Source organism: Lingula anatina, chromosome 1 (assembly GCF_051362555.1).
Source record: "Lingula anatina isolate TDL-2025a chromosome 1, LinAna3.0, whole genome shotgun sequence".
Lineage (NCBI taxonomy): Eukaryota > Metazoa > Brachiopoda > Lingulata > Lingulida > Lingulidae > Lingula > Lingula anatina.
This window is the reverse complement of record NC_141767.1, coordinates 17,709,819-17,732,538: the sequence shown is the minus strand read 5'-3', so window position 1 is coordinate 17,732,538 and position 22,720 is coordinate 17,709,819. Positions and strand designations below refer to the sequence as shown.

The 22,720-nt window shown below is 36.9% G+C and overlaps 2 protein-coding genes across 7 annotated transcripts in view; both read right to left on the bottom strand.

Annotated features, from left to right (window-relative positions):
* Positions 1 to 22,720, bottom strand: part of LOC106178209 (glutamate receptor ionotropic, kainate 2) — a 46,159-nt gene that overhangs the window by 18,769 nt on the left and 4,670 nt on the right. For 3 of the 5 annotated variants that reach the window (XM_013561315.2, XM_086999418.1, XM_086999419.1), the window contains exons 2-3: positions 14,135 to 14,418; positions 6,156 to 6,311 (exon numbers count right to left, since the gene is read on the bottom strand). In XM_013561315.2, the coding sequence (XP_013416769.2) occupies positions 6,156 to 6,311; positions 14,135 to 14,228 (250 nt within the window). In that variant the 5' untranslated portion in view covers positions 14,229 to 14,418. Of the gene's footprint in view, positions 1 to 6,155; positions 6,312 to 14,134; positions 14,419 to 17,190; positions 17,351 to 18,188; positions 18,335 to 22,720 lie in introns of those variants that run through there. The other 2 variants (XM_086999417.1, XM_086999416.1) reach the window with 2 other exon arrangements.
* On the bottom strand, positions 754 to 4,228 carry LOC147764033 (uncharacterized). Of its 2 annotated transcripts, none has more exons than XM_086999420.1 (8): positions 4,038 to 4,228; positions 3,530 to 3,620; positions 3,078 to 3,153; positions 2,667 to 2,765; positions 2,031 to 2,130; positions 1,690 to 1,829; positions 1,290 to 1,491; positions 754 to 1,075 (listed from the first exon to the last, which is right to left on the bottom strand). In XM_086999420.1, exons 6-8 carry the CDS (start codon positions 1,765 to 1,767, stop codon positions 837 to 839), a joined length of 519 nt encoding a protein of 172 aa, XP_086855546.1. In that variant the 5' UTR covers positions 1,768 to 1,829; positions 2,031 to 2,130; positions 2,667 to 2,765; positions 3,078 to 3,153; positions 3,530 to 3,620; positions 4,038 to 4,228; the 3' UTR covers positions 754 to 836. The 2 variants fall into 2 exon arrangements, with proteins under 2 accessions (XP_086855546.1, XP_086855547.1); XM_086999421.1 differs by having other exon boundaries at positions 2,103 to 2,130.

Below are 22,720 nucleotides of genomic sequence, written 5' to 3'. Positions count from 1 at the left end.
TTTGACTGCCTTTTATGTGCGTTCAATATTTTTTAAATATTAGCATTTTTATTGAGGGATTTAACCCCCAAAGGCATGAAGTCAAATGGCAGTGACCTTTTATACATTATACTATTATGATAGACAGTTCAAGGTTGTATCATTACGTAAAATTGTATCAGATTTGGCAAAACAAATTGTGTACTGCCAATAGTAACATTATAAAGAAAAAACAGTGACATATTAGTTTGAAAATCCAATAATTATTCTTAAGCACAGATCAAATTGGGAACCCAGCTTGATTGTTTTTTTTTCTGAAATTTATGCATTTTTATTTGAATGTTCATATTTCTCTTGCTTGCATATTTTAACTGTGAATTTGAACTGACATGGGTCTGCTAGTAACATATTCCTAACAGACATATACCTGCAATGCTGTTCGACTTCCTGTTAAGCATACTGTATTTTGCATCAGTATTGACAGTTACCTACTTTGTGCATTTTTTTAATTCTTTTTTTGTAGTTTTGACAGCTATGCTGGGATAGAGACTTTGAATTATATGTATTGTCAAGTTTATTGAAAAGTGGTTGAATTTTTATGTACTGACAGGTGTGACACCAGCATCTCCATGCACATAAAGAGATAACACCATCAAGGGAAAACCAATTTACCTTTTTGTCTTACAGAACTTGTGGTTTCATAAAAATGGGTTGTGTAGCCTGTTGCGCATTGTATTTTAATAACATTAAAATGTATCAAAAAAAGTAAATAACCTCTTTTGTGATTCTTTATTCTCTTTTTTCCTGTACAGCAATTTGGAATTTGCAGGTTGGTGCAGAAACATTAATATTACATTTTACACATATGTAGATGACTGTAATGCAGATCTTTCTAGGATGAAGTGTCTCCTTAGTTGAATATAACTCTCCTCTTCAGTGGATATTTCTATTGTCAAGTGGTTAGTGGCAGTGAAGTTAGTTGCTTCATTATAGAAGTCCTGTGGCACACGAGCAGATTGTTCATAGTTCAGTGTTTTTTCTCGTGCAACTTCTGCCAAATCTCTATCACTGACAGTGAATCCACACTGGTGACCGCCTGCAAATATATATTACATAAAATATGTAGGTTGATATACCTTAAGCCAGTTGTTCCATTTAGTCACATAGCCATGCCACAAGAACATGGTGATGTGTAAAATTGACTACATGTTCATATTTAAAGTAAAAGATTTTTAAAACAAAAATGTCTTAAGTTTTAAATATTTCAATCTTTTATATGCTAAACATGTAACTGAAATTGCCAAATTTACCATATAAATGTGGAAATGCATAAATGTCATTTGGAGCAGCACCAGTGGGTAACCACACCTGCCTTTGGTGTCTTATTTTGTGGTTGTTCCACCACAGTTGAAATGCATCTATATCATGTTGTATCAGAGGCAAGTAAACAAATACCATGCACCACTTGTCAATGCAACTGTGTCTGTCATACCAACCATCTCTGTGCAAACCCTGAAAAGTATAATACTTGTGAATTTATCAGTCATTCTATGATATGCCAACGGATTAAAACTCTCTTTAGGAAAGTTGACCAGAAACACTCTATTTTCTGAAATAAATGCATGACATCAGAATAGTGCGTGATCCAACTACAGGCTTTAATAGACATCCTTGTGACAAATGGGTAAATATAATAATAAATTTACATACCTGGTTCAGTGGTGAAGGCCCCATGATGTGACTATCGGAGAAAGCACGCTGATCACTGCTATTTCTTCTTAGGAACATTTGGCATTCAATTAAGTCTACATTCTCTGTCTCTGGGTCACTTCTAGTTCTATTAGGGCAGACTATTAAAAAACGGTAACTATTAGCACAGATGTTTAAGAAGACCACAGTGTTGAAATATACCCCAAACTAGTATGTTACAATGGCAAAATCAGAAATGGATAATACTAGTAAACTCTTTTAAACCCAGTAGTGTGTGGTTAGATAAGGGATAAAGTTTTTCAAATTGGTTTTTTACTTAAAACAGTACATTATATACATACACAAAATCTTGCGTGAAAATGTATCAATGCATCCATGTATGTAAATATGGCAGAACTGAAACTTGTCATTACCATCCACAGACCAAATCCAATTTGGTCCCTGAAAAGAAATAGTTGATATTATCACATGAAAACCTAAAATTAAATGTCATTTTGAAAGTATATACATGTGAATAATCTGACTGATACATTCCTCAAATGAACGAATCAAACAACTTTTACTGATAAGTGGCTCCATCATACAATTATCTTTCTATAATCTTAAGTTAGTTGAAACTGACTGTATGATGACTTGGCAATTTTTGTGACCAGAAAAGGGTTTAAGACTAAATAGTTTTCCACATATTGTGTTATTGCTGAAAGTGCATGGCTTAAATGATCAAGACAGATAGGTCTCTGTGTCTATACATAAAAATAATATTTATCTGTGATTTAAAAACTCGTCGATTTAAAGCCCTTCGTAATCTTAGTTTCCGACCTTCATGATCAACTTCATGCAATATCTCTTGCACATCAATTCTTAGGATAGAGTAACAGAATAATATAATTTAATAGAGGTGAAACAAATATAGATTTTTTACTTTCATTTTTTAATTAACTGCTTAATTGCAAAAATTAATCCTTTGCTTAACTAACCTTTTTTTCTTCCTTGTGATATTTCTGGCGACACTGATCATATATTCGCCTTACACCTGCCAGTCCCCCACAAACAACGACTTCTTGTTGAATAATATCCTACATAAAAAGATATGACTCACACATTAAAATGACCATTTATTATGTATATAACCTTATTAAATTATAATTGGAAATATAAATCACTGTAAGATGTCAATATTTTCATTTTATTTGTACAAGGGGGATATAATTAAGTTTTGGATTGTAACAGACTTTCTATCAGACATATCTATATACTAATACTGTACTGGTTGGTTGGTGTATTTATGCCATCTCCTCTATTCTAAGACTTGAGTGATCAAAATACTACAGATATTATTTCAACATACAGATTGATTCAAAGTAGGCAGCATCAAAATTATCGCTTACCCTTAATTCTTGAACAGGGACATGTTCATGTTGCTTGATTTCAAGAACATTTAACCTTCTCTTGAGGGTTCTTTCACTGACAGTGAAAAACAAAATAATTAAAAATAATTAGATCCTTTCTGAACTTATTACCTGCTTTAAGATATTCAGTGAGCTGACAACTTTAAAGTTTGCCCTTCATGCAATAGGATTTTGCAGATTTTTATGGGAATCTATATGAAAATGATAACACGGACCAAGACTTTTCTGGGGATTCATGCCATTTAAAATCACCACTTGTAATTTTCAACAAAAATTCCAGGAGTCCAAGCCATCATTAAAAAAAAACTACCCAGTGATGTCAGCAGCTGTCCAATTTAACATGACATTGATTGACACAAAGATTTCTCTACAAAAAAGCAAATATAAATAAGCATTTGTTGCCACAAAGAATTCTACACAAAAATATTTACCTCCAGGTAATACCAATGTCCTTTAAATATTCTAATATCAAAGCTTTGCTTTTATAATGTTCCACTAGATTGTTGAGGAAAACCTTTAAATCTGAAATTCAAAAATAAAATGAATTTTTTACATGAAGCAATGACAGACTATAGATGACTTATAAGAGATACAATTAAACATACACACATTATAAGGCAATTTCATTTAGTATGCTCTTTTGTTTATTACAAAATGGATGTGAATTTTTTCTGAGATTTCTCCTCGAGAGCCAATCACATATGAATAAGTCTTTTACAGTGATATATATATATATATATATATATATATATATATATATATATATATATATATATATATATATCATACTTGTAGCCCAAAGAAAAGCTTTGATAATAACACTGGAGATGTGTAGTAATAGTAAAGAAATAAGACTAAGAGGACACTCGTCCTTGATTCACTAATGATACTATACGTCACACTATCATCTGCATAAAGAATAAAGAGAAAACAACTTACGTGCAATATATTATCACATCCGCATGAATTACAAATGGGAATGTGAGCCTGTTGTTCATAGTCCGTGCTATGTTGGCATTTTAAACACATCGTGGCTTCTTCCGCCATGTTTCTATTCTCGCAATTTCTCGTGAGATATCGTGATTTTTTTTTTCTCTTTTTCTTGATTTCCTTTTGAAATAAAATTTGCTCGGTACCGCGGGATTTCACGTGGCCACGCAGGATTACGCGCGATCTCGCGGGATTACACGCGATCTCGCAAATTTCGCAATTTTTTTTTTTTTTTCATAAAAATTTTTTTTCAAATTTTTTTTTTTTCAAATTTTTTTTTTTCAAATTTTTTTTTTTTTTTTCAAAAAAAATTTTTTTTTCAATTTTTTTTCGCTTGGCCCTCCTGGGATTCCATAGTGCTGCTTGTAACATATTTAAAGAAGACCACACCGCACACAGGGCTATTTCAATCCACCGCATTCATCGTGCCCAACAATTTGACATTCTGTTTTTCAATAAAAGTGTTTTATGGCCTTCATTATTGTAAGATAAAAAGTGTAATAGAAATTTAAAGTTTTGGTCTAAAAGTAAAGAATATGACTGTGTGCGTGTGTGCGCGTGCGCGCGTGTGCGCATGAGTGTGTGTGTGTGTGTGTGTGCTTGTGTGCATACGTGTGTATGGACTAACGCCCAGGGATTTTGGTAACTTTGACCTCTCTTTCAATAAAACAACCGAGCATGGTCGCTATCAATGATGAGGTAGGCCTAAGTCTACAAGATAGCTGATTTATCAAAAATGCTTTGTAAAGCAAACCATATGCAGACCTCAAACAGCTCAAGTTAGCCCATTATTAAAACGGAGCTTTACCGTTCACACAGAACTACCAAGTAGGCTTGTATAATCTCGAAAAATGGCATTCGGTGAAATTGGTGTCATTATCTTGTTCGTCATTGTCCTTCAGATACCTGCTCTTTTTTGTGAGAAGATGAACAGCGCCAGACAAACTGGTGCTTAATGTTATTATCTGCGCTTTTTTGCTACAGACATGCCATTTTTTCTTTTTGTAAGATGACTTTATCTATACCACTGCTGATTCTCGCTTTCTTTCAAACTGATATTTGGGATGAAAGATTTGATGTGCTTTTACTGATAAATGGTATTAAAAATTTTCTGCAACTTTTGATACTCAAAGTTCATTTTGTTTTTCATTTCCAGTTAACTCCTCTCCGTTATCATAAATTTAACACTGAACATCTGGCGCACGCACAATGTCTGGATCATATATATAGCCATCATCGTTTGCAAGGAAAAAGTAAAATGCCTTTTTTTGTAATGATACTACTGCACACAACCGACCATCTTTGCTTGAATTGACAAGCATGCTGTGGGCCCTTACACTAGTTACAAGCAATTTATTTCGTAAGGGTCAGCCAGCGCTTTCATAAAATGCAGACGGCATTGTGGCCTTGGTAAATGATGTGGTACGAGATGGTAAACCATCAATGCTTGCATGCACTAGTTATATTCCTTCGTCATTTCCACGCTTTTTAAATGTGTTTTTTAAGCATTGATCTGTTTTTTTCTTGTGTGTGTGTGTGTGTGTGTGTGAATGAATGTGTGTGTGAAAGTCTCCGTTTCGTATTCAAAATTAAAAGAAACGTTCTTGCCATATGAAGTTTTATCTTTTAAAAAGCAATGTCGCATTCTTTTATTTTTCCCCGATTTCCTAATTTCTTTGGAAGGAGGCCTAAGGTCGAGTTCAGTGCTTGGTATTTTTTTCTTTTGTGATGAGAGGTCCAATTTATTATATTGCCAAGCTAACAAGCTATTTGTTTGAAGTCAAAACCTATGGCACCTGTGACAAGTACTAATTGCCGTGATATCGAATGAATCCTTTGACGTCCGATGGGTAATTTTATGGGTCATTGTTTCCCTATACGTCATTGTCCAGTTTTCTATAGGTCAATAAAAGCAAAATGTGGTTAGTTTGAATAATTATTCCATTTCAAAACTAAATGTACATCGCATTATTGAACCATGAACACAAATAATTTGTTTCTATCTGTCATCTGAAGGATGTCGGGAATCATTTCTGGATTGAGTTACTGTAAGCGCCCGTGACTTACCTTTTTTTGAAGTTTGGAAACTATCTGATGTTACTTTTTGTAACTCGTACTCTAACGTCACCCCGTTTAGAGTGGCGCTGATTTCGCTGTTCACCTTGTTTACGGCATACTTGAACGCCAGCTCCTCAATGCTGCTAGCACCTTCGAAAACTGCGCCTAGACAGAAAAAAAAACTTTATTTGTAAAAAAAATCATCTTGGAAATTGCACATTTAGGCACCCAGTCATTTTCAATGCTGTTGGTAACGCAAAGTTCGTTATGACGCTTGTCATATATATAATATATATATATGGTAATTAAATACTTTCTTTAAAATCATAATTCTATAATCTTTATCATGATTCTTGACAACATATAAACATATATACAGGCGATTAAGACCTTGTTTTCTTCGTGCATCTATTCAAATAAACCCCCAGAGAAGTATCGGCAACAAGGCAACAATTGCACTGTAAATTAGTGACAAATTAGAAGTAGTAGTTTTGCGTCCGGATAAGGTGCTGTATATCTTTTGTCTTATTTGTATCGTTTCACAGAAAAACTAGCTAGATATCGTCGTCTTTTATTCATAACTGGGGCTCCTTTTGCACTTAAATAGTCATAAAGAATAAGCAAATTGAATTTCAGAACTGCGATTAAGAGAATGAGTTAAGGTGAAGTGGCTTAATATCGCCGGGGACTGAAGTTCATTCCCAAGTGGGCGTTGATTATCGATATAAGCATTGTAAGTCAATTATAAACACGTCAAATTTGGCTTCCAACTTATCCCTAGGCAGTTAGTGATTATTGGCCATGTCAGGGATATGCATTTCATTGTGATTGAAAAATTACGGTAGAATGGGTTCTAAAAAATAAATATTGGAGTTGTAGCCTAGTGGGTCTGTCGACGTTTAACTCGTCGATGTTCATAACGGTGAGTAAGTTTTATCCTCTTCGCATTCAAATCAACATCATCTCAAAACAACGTGGCGTACATCAGACCCTGTTTTGGATAGTGTCCAACATCATTTCAACGGAGACTCTCAGCTTTTATCTAACCGTCGTTTCAACGTAGTCCATCGAGGACGCTTGTCTCTTTACTACTCTACAGCTGTTTATTGACAACAAGTGTTGATAACAAGTTTTTTTTATATGAATGACTTATGTAATAAAAGCAAAAACTTATCAAAATCTGTGAACCTACATATTGATACATGAATACAATAAAGCTACATGTACATATTGGAAAACTTGAACATGTACGTGGAGATAAAAACGCATCAAGAGTACCTAAAGGATAAGATTTTCCGGCGAACGTGTGTTTTTGAAAAGTAAATTCTGTGACCTTGACAGAAAATTACACACCAATATGAGTGACACCTTAATTTTGTGACGCAGGTGTCAAAAAAGGACACGGATTATGAAGTGCCATGTCCAGTCGTGTTTAAGATATCTTCTGCATGGACACACACGCGTAGAGCAGAGAAATACAGCCAATTATATACATATGTAAACATCTTTGTGAACCTTGAAGCAACATGTGATACCTGTGACAATTCCCTGTCCTACTATCCAATAAATGTAACGACAAGTTTAAAAGCTCACTTGGTGTTGAAACATATAGTATTTCCTTTGTTTCAAACAAAGCGGCGCATGGCTCTTGTCAGGTTTTGGGAAAGTGTCCCGTACAGACTTTTTCTCACATTTTATCTAGTTATATACCAATAATGGAATAAATTTTGATGAATGCGTACATCAAAATGGAGTTTTCTACCATTTTAAATATCACCAGAAGCGGTAGCTGATTTCGCAACAATGATCCTATTAAATGCACCGAGAAAAATAGCCCAACACATTTTACGGCGCGATACAAGTCGGCCTACCAGTATAGATGCCCTTAATGCAATATAGATATACCCTGTTACATATACAGCCAGAGTATATTTATCACACATTAAGCATGTTCTCACTAGAACACAGAGTTCAGCACACCAGGATGGAACAAGTTCAGCTGTTCGTTATCTTCATGGTAATTAGACGAAAACGTTTTTAAATTACAACCCCAGAATTCACAGAATTCAATCAAGCAGCTTTTTTTGTACACGATTTCACTGAAATGTCTCAGAAAGATTTTCCGACTCCAGAAATTATTGACTGTTCTTTATCATCAAAAAGTAATCGGAAATGTTCTTGTAGATGGACAATTTTTGGCCTTTTGTTATATTCCCAAAGGACAGTTGCACAAGTAATAAATCACGTGCATGTTTTGTCTGAGTATCTTGAATTATATTTGTAGATATTATTTTCCAAAAGCACGTCTGGATAGACCAAACTGCAGACCTATGAAGATGAAAGAAAAGTCCAAATCGCATGATATGGATGTGAAGCCTAGAAAAAAAAACAACAACTTGCGTCCAAGACTCTCTCGGATGGGAATTTAAGTAATGCAAGAGAGCCCAGACACGTACCCTGCTTCACGTTAATGTACTGTTTGGATGGCATGCGGGTTGTTGGAAATATCGCACTCATTTGTTTCGGACGATCATGGCAGAGTCAACAAAAGTACACATTGGAAGACAAAAATGTAGAAAAACGTATAATATATCTCTTTCTATTTTTTTAGTTTGCCACCTGTATACATGTATGAAAACATTGGCAAACTAAAAAAATAGAAAGAGATATATCATAATGGACTGTTCACTGCATACGACTTCGCATCACAACAGTTCTGAAGCACGAAAGGCAAAGGACACCTGCACATGCAGGACAATGAAGAATTCAATGGCAACAGAGTGACACGTGCCCCCTCTTCTCGTCTTTGGAGAAACCACATTCTCCCTGTTGCCCCCCTCCCCAAAATAGTACATAAAAGTAAAGTTCCCCTCGCCTACATTTTATGTTCTTTCCCTCACCCCTCACCCCTTCCCCCTCATCAAAACCTTTGATCCGCCAGTATGTTAAGCCCCAAGTGGAATTTACCATAACCCTAGTCCCCGTGCGAAGAAATACAAACAAAACACATTGTCACTACACCTCTAATGTTTCCCATGGACCTTTGACTGACATATACTGCACCTGAAGGTTAACTAGTTCATTGCCGTCCTGAACAACTGCATATTATAAGTTTATCCACGATATCTACGATATATAACAAGGTATCTCAGCACTAAACAATACTACATGTAACAGGGAGAAGAGAGGAAGAAGCAACCCATCAGTTGTAGACAAAGGCATTTAAAGTAACGCACATCTAACAGTTCCTTTCAAGGCATTTGGTGTATTTTCCAACCAAAAGTACGTGTGAGCAGTGGTACCATGGCTCCATGGTACTCAATTCAGGCACTGTACCCCCCCACACACACACACACACATACAGCATGCAAACATAGGTCAGCAATAGTACTAGCAAGAGAAAAACAGCCTTACAAAACATGTATCTATATCACTTTCCCAGACTGAAAAAAAATGTTTGGAGATGATGAACTGACACTTGCTGTGGAGGCTAGTTGGGGACCAAGATGTTTCAACTTGAAATTTCTACCGATTGGGTACCATGGACTTGTGTGGAGTTAGACAGGGACTGAATCGAAAGTAAGGCAGTATGGATTGCTCTTTGTCTGTGACGCTCACAACTTTTTGTTATCCCCTCTATGGGGGGGCATTGAAATACAAGTTCATAAAAAAGTAGGTCCTAAAGACTAGAAAGTGGCGAATGCAACTGCATTACTAGGATGCTTTGATCAGAAGCATGAAGAAAAACTGTTGTCAACTTTGGTTGTAAAACTACAGCTGAAACTACAAGGAGTGACTCCTTATTGTTGAACTGTATAACAATTTATTCTTAGATACATAGAGAATAGCCAACACTTGTGGTTACTGTTGGTTACAGTTCTGTAAACATATGAACTGACAACATGTGTGCGTATTGCCCAGCCTCGTGGGAGCGCACCGTATACATTCTGGGATTATTACGGAATGCGATAACTGGGAGTGTTAATAAAATAAGACTTATTATTTACGTTGGAAGCGCTTATGGTGAAATTCGTTGTATCAAAAAACACGGTCAATACCGGGGCGCTGACCAAAGAAAAACAGACAGGCTTGTTACCAGTGATGGGTCATTATCCAGGCCCACCTGCTTACGTCTGACGGAGACATCTAGCTTAACGGACTTATTTTTCTTAGTTTAGGCGTGGATGATAACAGGTAATCCGGAATGTGGCATGTATAACACGAGTCATTAAACCTTGGTGTGGATGTCAAACAACGTAATGACTGCTTACAGCTCGCCTGCATCGAGGAAAGTTATGTTTAAGTTACTATTTTAATCTTAATCTGCTAATTCATATTCAGTTGAAAGACTGGGTGTTTTTTTTTCGCAAAGTCTGTTATAAAAAACACATTTGAATTGTTTGTAAAACGTAATTCCAATGTAGGGTTCAAATAGAAGAGTAAAATCACAATGAACGCAGAGACCCCACTGTTCTGATGCTGTGGGCGAGGTAATGACACAGACACCCAAAAGGTGATGCGTCAAATTCTAGATTTATAGTGTATTCTTTTGAGAATCGTTGGGCAATTTTCTTCTTGACCTATTGTAATGGCCCAGCAAACCCAATGAAATGGTAGTATAATCAGTTTAAGTAGAGTTCCCCATTGCCATGTTGGAACTTAACCGATGTCCTAGGTTCAAGAAAGTGATTAGGTTATATTTCCATAACGATTTTACGATATTTGATTTCTCGCGCAGTCTTCTATAATATATAACGTTGATTGACTTCGTGGCAAGTCGTCATGTGATTTTTTAAAATATTTTTCTCATGGTATAGCACGCTTTGCTGCCGCTGAAAAATAAATAAGCAGAAAAAACTGTTTATTTTGCCGATGTATATTTTGTAGAAATTAATACGCCAATCGGCTGTGTTTTAGAGACGCTTCTTTTGATAGCAAAGGCAAACTACAGATACGTCAATCGTGAGTCTAAAGACTGGACACCTGCGCCGCCGGCTGCTTCCATAAAACTGAGAATTTCCTACTAAATTCTAATGATCAAATCTACATCCCGCATGGGTCAGTTGTACTACAGATTTATCTGACCATCACAACATTTATCAAATTAAAATCGGACTGATTGGCTTATATTGGAATAACCAACAAAGTTTATTGGTCAAGGCATAGTTAACCAATCATCTAAATAAGGCAGAAATCGTTTAATTGCAGGTCTGTATTGGCAAACAGAACAACTGGTCATCCGGATGGCCAAAGCAGAAACCGAAAATACTTTTTTTTCAGTTTTTTTTTTCATATGGCATCGTCTACTCCATTTTCTATTCTACTTCTGTGCTATTAGACGTACTTCACATACTTAAAGATGAATGTCTGCCAAAAACAATCATTTGCCTTGAATGTGAAAATACTGGTGAAAATCTAATCTGCAAATTAGATATATTGCCATTTGCAAAACAGTGAACAAAAAGTTAGAAAATGCCCTTACCAAGCTCTGATAGAAAATGGAATATTTTGTAATATTTCGAGGTGTTTATTTAAAGGTAGTGTTTTATAAATTCGAGGTTCCCCATTTCATTAAAAGTGTCGTAAATATCTTTCAGCCGTTCGTTGAATATATATTGACGTGTTTTCATATAGGTGTTCTACAGTAGCACCCTGGTGCTGCTTCCATGCTCTCAATTACGTGCTGCAAATTCAGCGGCGTGTTTTTACAAGGCATCACCTATGTCGTAACTTCACTGGAGTACCCACCCCCCACCTTAACGTCCTTTTTCAAGGATGGGTTAAAACACACGGTATCAGCTTACTGGTGTGATCATAGAGCTCACCCATATAAAATTGATTAATCATGCTTGGTGAAACTGATATACCGGTACAACATAAAAACCATTCAATTTAACGAAAGAGAAGTGCAATGCTGCCTTAAATCACAGGGTATATGAGCTAGGACTCCAATATTCTGAATGACAAACCGTTTCCCATTATTAAGAAAGATGTTGATAAAGGACCCATTAAGTGAATGGGAGTATTGTTGAAGGGTTAATTGGTTGTTGAAATGAGCTTTAAGTGATCGGACGCCAGCGCTGAACCATCTATTTATTTCTCCCTCACACACTTCCTTGAGCCTTGTTACATCGGGATTGAGACTGCTTGACGAATGAATTCCTGCCCTTTTCAAAAATACGCAACTAAAAAGGCTGCGATGTTAAAAGTTTATTAACACTAATATATGAGTCTGATGTTAACTATCAATTATTGTCAAAGTCCAAACTTTGGGATGAGGGTGGACAAAAAACTCGCTCTCCCAGCGGTCGCAAACCTGGTGCAACGGGTGTTTTAATTGGAGTTCTGTAAAACTTTGAACATCTGATTTTATTGTCAATACTTCCTTTTAAATTTTACAGCCTGTCTGACACTGAAACGTATTTATATCGCCCGTATTTTCGCGGCTTCAATCAGCGCGGTTTTCCTGGGAAATGCGATCAAGGCTGACCATCTGAAGGAAGATTACTCCTAAAAATGTCTGCAAGGTAGCCAGTGGGCAGCAGTCCGAGACAGGTGTGTGCTTCGGCCATAACACTGGAGGTGTGTTAACTGGATGTAAAGAAGGGGAAATTGGAGAGAAGCGGGATACGGAAAGGCACTGATGAAATAACGATCAGGGTAGAGTCATCGATACTTTAAACAACAACAACTACAGCACTAATCCTGTCAGAGAGAGAGAGAGAGAGAGAGAGAGAGACTGGCAATTTCTAGCAAAGGAGTATTGCGAACTGACACGCAAACATGTGATTTTCAATATAAAAGGTCGATACATTTATCCACAATTATAAGTTATTTCTCTTCCGTTTTCATCATATTATAGACTTACAAATGTGATAGGGCCATCATTGATTGCAATAAAGGGACATAAAAGAATAGACATTAGTTTAAAGAAATCAGAAATTCTTGACCCAAGAGAAAATATATTGCAGAAATAAGGGAAACAGAAAGAGAAAAACTTTTCGACCTGTCAGACTCACAAAAAACGCAAATGAATCGTGAATAAGAGTCGGTTGTAGTCGCCATTATGTTAAATTCAAGTAGTTAAAAGTCCCGTCTAGGTAAACAAGATCTGCGGGTGTTTCATCGTGCGTCTTCATCCAGTTTATTCATACCGCACACTCCCACTCAATCAAGGTTCACCTAAGGGGTTATTGGGTAATCCTTTGGGAATATTCATTTCGTAAATCGCTGAGATTAAAAGCCTCGGGAGAATGGCAGCTTGCTAGTTGATTTTGAGTTTATGGCAGTTTAAATGTACGAGTCAAATACTCCCGAGAACTTAGGTTTTAATTTTTGCATTCCGTCGTTCCAATGTATAAACAAGCGTTCTGTTTCGAATAAAAATAAAGATGTATCATTTGGTTTAGTCTTTTGGACACGTATATTAATTTTTTAAAAAATCTAAATAAGTTCTGCTTAAAATTTTTATGCATACCAGCTTGTCAAACACATACAATTCGACAAATGTCTATTGATATTCACCTGTAAAGAGTTAAGCACGCAATGCACGCGCGCACGCGCACGGACACACACGCACACACACAGAAAAAAACATACGCAGTCATTGTGTACATACTCTGAAACTTATCTTTATGTGCAGTAGTATATGGCAAGATATGCCTTCCAACTACAGACACGTTATTAAAGAGTGAGAGTCAGTTGCAGTAATAATTTCATCAACCCGCATGTGTCGTGATCTTGTTAGGTTACAATCCTGTCAAATGTGCTGTATATAATTCCTTGTCAGGTAACTGTATCATAAGGCGTGAAGATGATGTACACATGAAAAGGGGGGAGTTAATGCATAATGAAAAACAGGGCACCAAATACTGACTCAATTCAATTCTTAAATATGACGTCTACATCTGCTCTAAAGTAAGACGCTACAATAAAAGGCTACAGGTGTATTAAACAGTATTTAATTCGAGAAATCTGGACTAACTTACCGATCTTAATCCGGCGTGTGTCTTGCCCCAGGGTAAAGGTACCTAGGTTAAGGCACAGTCCAGCGAGGACCCCAAAGATCCTTACTGTGTTCATTGTCTGTGGAGTGTTGTCAATTGTATTTCACATAAAATGAACGTAGAATCCCACAGATCACTTCTCATCTGTATGAATGGCTTCGTGTTACCTACTTCACCTCTCCTTGGCTCAGCGCTAAATTTATATACACTTACATGTTCTGTCTTTTCTACCTCGGTCTCGGGGTGGAAGTATTTCTGGCCTTTAGCTGTAAAGAGAAAGAAGATCTCCCATCATAATTAATTCCCGGTGTTTCATCCAATACCCACTTTGCACCACGAACACTCCGGGACGCTCAGGTGCACGCTTCCGACACGCGCATACCAAAAACCTCGCTGTCAATCCCGCGAGCCGCCTCTTCGTAAACAAATAAAGTTTGTTTTTTTTTTTAGATATGTGAACTTCTGATCGAACATCAAAGACGACGTGAGTTGACTATCAGCAGAGAGAGCGGAAAAGAGATGCCCTGTTCAGCAAATGGAAAAATTGATCGTATGCCAACTATTTATGAAACAATATACACACAGGGATAAGTCTATATTCAAAAGCACGTTCACTGTAGGTTAAGTGAGCAAAAAGGATTTACGTATATTGGATTATTTTGTCCATTTACATTTGAAAGTAAACATTTTTATTCAAATAGTTATAATTTAAAGGTTGTCGGTGGCGTGATAGAAAAACGAGAGTATTGTTTTCAACTGATATTGAGGAGATCAGTATGATATGGAACCTGTTTTTGAATATCTTAAATAATGATATGATAACATCCTGGCCGGTAAGTGGGGATACGCACAATTAATTTGGTCGATTGGGATATCATCAATAATGGCTCAGGCCCATCCCGAAGTCAAAACACGGTCAGCTATATCTGTCGTTATTTGACCAATACCACAAAACGATGAATGGTTTATTGTGATTTCCTCGCATAATACTGTACATACTCATAGGCCGAATGTGGAAGACATCAATTTTATTGAATTTGCTCCTAATGAAATGCAATTTAGACTCTTTATTGCGTCTGTGAACGCCTCTTAGCGCCAATCCTCATCCCTGTATACTAGGGGTAATTGACTCTGCCAGAGAGAATATTACATGAAGGTGTTCCAGTACGATACATACGGTGAGATACAGCTTTATAGTGAAATACATAAACAACTGAATAAGAATAGACTACCAACTATTTTCAATAGCTACAGAAGTCAGAATTCATCCCTTTAAACTTGGACGAATATTACGAATTCGCAATTTGCAAATGAAAACCAGCACATTAGTGTTTGTATGGGCAAGGGACTGCCAGCTTGCCAAGGGACGAAGTAATGTCTACATCATCTTCTTGTGAATAGACGTATTTTACAAAAAGTTTATTATCCCCTTTTGCACATACACGTCTTGGCGACAATAGATGTCCCCCTCTTTTTGTATTATGAATGTGGAAACAGACAGGACACGAACGCCCTTTATATGCTCACGCTTAACAAAGGTTACATTTGTTGCGCCCATATATATCATTATGGTAAGTTGACATTTTTTTATTCGATGAGTGTGGGGATCCAAAAAATGTCATACAGTAAAAACAGAAAATCTCAGGCATATATCATGTACTCGTGTTTTACAAGGGTGGCATTTGTTGCGCCCATACATCATTAAGGTCTGCTGACAAAATTATATTTTTCGATGATAATGGAAAACGAGAAAACATTACACAGTAACTGAATAGATAATCCCAGGCACACATGCTTAAGTCTGAGTGTAGGCGTGTAGTACATCACTGATAATAGACGGGAAATGTAGACATTTAAATCCCAAAAAAAGCACAAATTACAAGAAATAATCATATTCGTCGTTTTTTTTTTTTTTTTTTTTTTTTTTTTTGAACGGGACTCTATTTTTTTAAAAGCTGGATGTTTATCCAGCTCATTTAACCATCTTTTGATCTACAAGAGAATAAATAATTTACATTTTCATGATATTGGCACGCTTTCCGGGGGCGGATACCTGCCTGCATCAACACACGGTTTAACACCATTTTCATGTTACCGCACCGCGTGGAATTGAAAATAGGTAGTCAACCATGTCCTTTGATCTGGTTACTTATGACCAGTAGGCATTATGTGGGAGCAAAGAGGACACCCAAATCACTGGTTCTTTACAATAAACTGCCTTGGTTTGTTAAATGGTCGAGCGGAGATCATGCAGTATGGATGACATTTATTGTCAACTGAATTCGCAGCAGCACCGTGGCATGTTAATAGTTGCATCATTTGGCTCGGTTACAGTAACATTCACCATCACTATATACAGATGCAGAACTGACCCGTACCTAAACCGTGTGTACTCGAGTTCCCACTGTCACCTCCATAACCCTATCATATGCCATCTCTCGTGTAAACCCCAATATTCTTCATTTTACAGAAATAAGTCTCTATTTTACAGAAAAACGCCAGGTTTGCGAGATAACGAAATCCTGCTGTTACAAGGTTCGCTAGAGACCGGACATGCAAGGAACGTAACACTCTGGTTCAATCAAATACTATCATATTGCTCAATAATATGTACCTCCATATATATAGGGTAGTAGGCGTCTAATTCTTAAACTTCTAGAAGACGTTTCTGTCGGAGACCTAGCGATCAAGCTTTGAAGATAGGTGTTCCATCTTTCTCTAGCCTCCTCTTCCTGTCTGTCCTGTTTTCAAGATAAATATTACCTAACCCAGGTAGCGTTTAAATTACCTGTTCTACTTGTCCACCAGGAATACTTTTTTATGGTTGGCGTATCTCTCCTAAAACTGACAGGAAGCACGGATTCTGAGGTTCTTGCACGGCTTCATTGACATTTTAGTGTGTCGCACAATAGTTGTGCTTTTAAGGAAACGATCTTTCGTCTGGCTATTCAAATGGTGAATGCCTCCAGGTTTTTCACCTTTTGTGCATTAAATCTCAAGTTGGATTTTCTGCACACAGTCACGTATGTCTTACCTACCTTTTTATCGTTAAGTCCAGACGTTTTGTCCGAGATACAGAGCAGCCGATTTGAGCAGTTCAAATGAATGACCCGTGACTGGCATTCAAGTTTTCTAGCCCGTATGGACAAAATTACTTTGGGGGCCCGATTGTTTGTAAGGGGTGAGTGAACATTTCGGAAACCTAAGCCTTTAATATGTGAATAGTTTGTTGGGTCCTCGCGATTACTATGGCTCTACTGATCTAGAAGTTACTTGTATATTATTACCGGTCAGCCATTGTGTCATTACATAATCCCATATTTATATTATGCATTATCTTATTTAAGCGAGTGTCGATCTCATTGCCGCTAGGGGGGAATACCTGTTAAAATTCACCATTCTCTCTCACATGGTTTTACAACCATTCCCTTTTCGAAAGAGAAGTGGAAAAAATCACACGTATTGCGCAAGACCGGGAAATTACGCGTCGCACCAATTTTAACCGCATTGTGGTGATTATTTAACAAAACCATGCCTTAAGTTGAGTATTGTGTTTTTCAACTTGGATATAATGCAGGTATAATGTAGCAAATTGGTTTGCTAGGCTACTCCGGCGTAGCTCTTTTATACCTATAAACGCTACATGTATGTCGGGGTTGGACCTCTTTTGTTGGCAATTGTTTGTCGATGCGTTGATTCACAGTTTACCGGCAGGGATTTCTACAGTCATTGACTTTCAGTAACTGATCATAGAGCTCAATTGTGGCCAGTGCTTGCAAACTTTGTTACACGAATAAAGCTGTATAAATATTAGTGGCTAAAATAGTTATAGTAATAGATTACCGTGCGCCTCAAGGGAGGCACATATTCAATGGCAGTGCTCAGTATTGGACCGTCAAAATATCCCCTAGGTCCAACGAGTTATTTATGCAACTACTTTAAGTTCATAATCATATAAGTAAACTATGACTGGGACGATTAGGATAATATTATTCATTAATTTATATAGAAAATAGAAAAATTTGTTTAGCCATACCTTTCGCTCTCCTTGATCCTAGTTTTTATACATGTGTCCGAGCGGATAGCAGATTTGAGTGTGGTTAATGTAAGCTGTGACCCCCTGGTCAAGGTGGAAATCAGATATTGGGAGAAATCAATATAGTCAAGCTTTTAACTTTTCTTCATTTGCTACTTTTGTACAGCTATTACGTAATTCGCTTTGCTTTTATGGATTTTCGTAAAACAGTATCCATGAAGTCATTCCACATAATTTTACGATAGATTAGTATTTATTATTTATGCACTACTTCCACGTAGGCAAACAAGAAGACAAACACCGTACAATGTTGCACCCGCACATTTAAGGTAATTACAATAAAAGGAGGACGACTGATGAGCGTCATATTGTATCACGCACTGTATTCAATTATCTGCTATCGATGACAAAGGTCGCAATACTTTAACTTAAAATCAGTGTTTCTCTGGCAGAGTTTACTAAAACCATTCTGTTAGTGCGCGTGGGGCATCCCCCGACCTCACAGAGCAAAGAGGCAATGATAATAATAATAATGAAAATAATGAAAGTAGTAAAAACACCGTGTCCACCTGTGCCAATACGACGGTGCATGTACCCAACAGGTGCAGGCAAGGGCAACAGGTTTAAACAGGGCAATTGAACCCTTTTAATTTTCAACAAATTTCCATGTTGTCTTCTCAAAGCGACCGTCAGTCCTCCTGGCCCCTATGGCACGTACTTGTTTAATTTGTGCACGTCGTTGTTTAAATATGCCCGTTGTCTGTTTACTGTGCTTACGCTCTTTTCACGGCTGGGTGGTGGATTTAAACGCATCGTCGCGTTACGTAAACGTAAACAGGTAATATACGTAACAAGATCAGGTTGAATCAGAATGAAAAGTACTGATACTTATTCAGTGAATAAAATCAGCACAATAAATACATGTACGGTCAATGAAGAGGGAAACATGGAACGTATTCCTTTACGGCGTCAAAAACAAGAATGGGAATTAAAAAGTCACTCCAATGAAAATGAATTAAACCTTTTCAATCAATCAAATGCCAACACCACTTTTTTGTCCAATGAAAAAGCTTGGGACCAGACATAACAAGAAAATAGAAATAATAAAAAGTAATCTTTTGTCATCTTTTCTGTCATTTTTTTTAAATGTACAAACGATTGACTAAGAAATAACCATTAAAAGTACATTTTGTATGGACGAATGTATTGGCCAATGATTTCTGGAGTGACTTGTGTAAACGAAAGTGATGGGTGTCATGATGATTTGAGTTCCACATGAAAGTCAACTACATGCACTGATATTGATGAAACGATCTCCCCTTTGTTGCTAATATGCTTTTTCTCCCTCTCCTCAAAGATTCCCTTTAAGGGAGATCGATGCGAAGCGCAAAGAGTAGTAACTGGTCAGGACTTTAAATATCTAAGAACAAGAGAAAAACTCCAATGCTAGTCATACCTAAATAAAAAGCTAAATGAAAAAAGCTATGGAAAAATACAATAATAGTTGCAGCTGTAAGTAATAGCATGGGCTTACATTTATTTGTTGTTAGTCATCAATCGTAATAAACTTGAACCTGTGATGCTCAAAGTCACAACGGATTTCAAATTATCTTTTAGATCTAGACCTACTCTTAATATGAGTTGTCAACTACTGTTGTGCTGCAGTAGTTGACAACTACTACTGTTGTGCTGCAGTAGTTGTCAACTACTGCAGCACAACAGCGATAGGGAAGATATTCATAAGTAGGAACACACACCTCTGACGTTGGCATGAGATATATCAGGAGATTGTGAAATAGCCCATTAACTGAGTGTGTGTGTGTGTGTGTGTGTGTGTGTGTGTGTGTGTGTCGGGGGGGGGGGGGGGGTACCATTCAGAAAAATTAAGGATTAAGCCTAGCGACGGTGGGGAGGGGGGCGATATTTGAAGTTGACCAAAGGGTTGAGTGGGATCTCGGCCAGCGAATTAAATATATTCATGATTTATCAAAATATATTTTTTTGGTTAAAAAAGTAGACAGGGCCCCTTAGCCCTTGCATACTGTGTTTATAACTAACATGGTTGAAAAAAAGAGGGATAAGCGCTCCTCTGGCTCCTAAGCCTGTAAAAGATAACATCAGATAAATCCTTTAATGGGAACTCATGTAGCAGTAAACGTCAGTGACTAACACTCTGTCAGAATTCTTTTTTAACATAATACTAACATGTCAGTAGAGCAGTAGAGGTTAAGGAAAGAACCAAAATATGAAAATAACGTTGCACAATAATCTAAACAAGTATTAATAAGTCATGGATGGTTTGTGATATTGGTTCCACGTGGTTCAACACCATTACTGATCTCCCAGCTTTTTCAGTCGAAACTGGAAACCGTTTTTGTACTTTTAAAACAAATCTCTACATAAAGGGATTTTGAAACAAAATAAAGCACTATTGAATTACGATGTGCCCATTGTATCAAAGGTGTGGTGTAAAGTATTTTAAAAATCACAAAATAAGACTGCTTTTGAGTTTTTTTTACCGGAAATTGTTGTAGGTGCATGGTAGTCTGCCGTTCTTTTTTTATTCATGTAATTATTGATTGCTCAGCGTTTTCAATGTTTTGTTTAAGGTGATTTACACTTGTTTGCCTTCATAACGTCAACTTGGATAAATAAAGGTTAATATATAATTAAGAAACATGTTTATTTTGTCCCGTACAAGGCGACAGGTGTGTTGTAAATGGAGACGCCAGCAGAAAGGCAGGAAAAGGTGGAGGTAAAGCAGTTGCAAACATTACAGCACCTGTTATGTGCAGTTTTTAGTTTATCGAATATATTTATTCCCTTTGACACACACACCTGTAATGCTGAATAATATAACTTTTATCAACAAAAGGAAAATAACTAGACAAAAAATGAATTGCGCCTTAATACTTCGAGTTAGCAAATTTTTTAATATGGCGTAAGGAATGTATCACAGGATCGAGTCCGGCAATAGGCGTCGCAGGTGATATAATACCGTCCACCTTTCATTTACAAAATTGAGCAGAAAACCCCTGCACAATAAATGAATCCTGATCTACTGGAAAACGCAGATACGAATGGTTAAAAGAAAAGGTGTGTTGATCTTAATGAACACGGTGATGATGAGTGATATATGAGCCACTGACTAATAGACGTGTAATCAAACTGTCTATATAATAGAGATGTTTTCACCCTGGGCTGTAGTTGATATAGGGAGAGGCGGCACGCGCCGGAAACCCAACACAAACAAACAAACTCGCTTGGGGGTTGGGGGTATGGTTAACGTTACTTGACGGAAAGGTGAGTAGCCAATCACTAGAGTTATTTGAGGACAAGCCAGGAAATCAGGAGGAATTAATCATGTCTAGGCAAGAGACTAATTCCATTCAAAATTGGCGACTGCACGCTAAATTGCAGTATATTTGACGGAGACGCTTAATTAACACATTTATAATTAGCATATAAATATTAAGAAGAGCACACCAAGTGCAAGCCTCTCACTGAGCCTCATAAACTGGCGATGTAGACCCTTTATAGAAATATTCTGGATGCATCGATGCCGTGTTTTTGTTTCCTGGTTTCATATCTGAAGGGTTTCTTTGAGGCCGAGTTCGAGTGTTTTACGGGTTTCCATCTTATCCTGGCAGCTTTCAACTATGCCCTTATATAACGTTTTGATTTCGAACGCCCTTTAAATGGCTAGATAGTAGAGATCCGGGTTTAGTTATTGGTTTCGTGAAACTGCCAACGTGATATCCTAACATTAGATTGGAAGACATAATTATAGATAAAACAGTTTTCACTCCAGTCACGAGCTCAAAGTCGGAAACGTAAAATAATCACATCTTAATTGTTATTTGCCATTAATTATTATTGTTCATTAGTTCATTTAATTATATAGCAGAGGCTTTATTCTAGTAATGTTTGAATCCATACACCGCTACGAACGAGGTGAGTACTGTAGTAGTAGTTTAACTGAAAAATTCGGAATGCAATTCCCGGGAGATGATATCCGTTTATTAAAAAAAAATTATTTTTTCTCCCAGACCAATGCACTGGCACCCAAAAGAAAAAAGTGGAAAAGCTTGGTGTGCGGAATGTCAAGAAACGCCTTCATTGGTTCCATATTATGGAATCAAGAGAGAGAGAGAGAGAGAGAGAGAGAGTATTGTTTATGCTTCTTATTTCCGAATGATTTTCTCTAAAAAAGATACTTTCTGCAATGTTTGGATTAAATGATGCTAAAGGTAAAACATGTTTTACAAGTCCATCTTGTTTTTATATCAGCACGCACCTGTTTTTACGCTCTACAGGGCTGACCTGATGGCTTTTTAATTTTAGGCCTAAGGTCTTGCAAAATAATAAACGAGGTCAAAATGATGGAGATAAAATGTTTATGAGAACAAACCTTTTGCTGGTCGGATATTTCTTCATGGTGCTTTTATTAAGCTTTGAATCAATGGGACATTATCTTGACTTGCGTCAATCTGCGGCAGGTGTGTTCTAGAAATAATTGAACAAAATTCTCG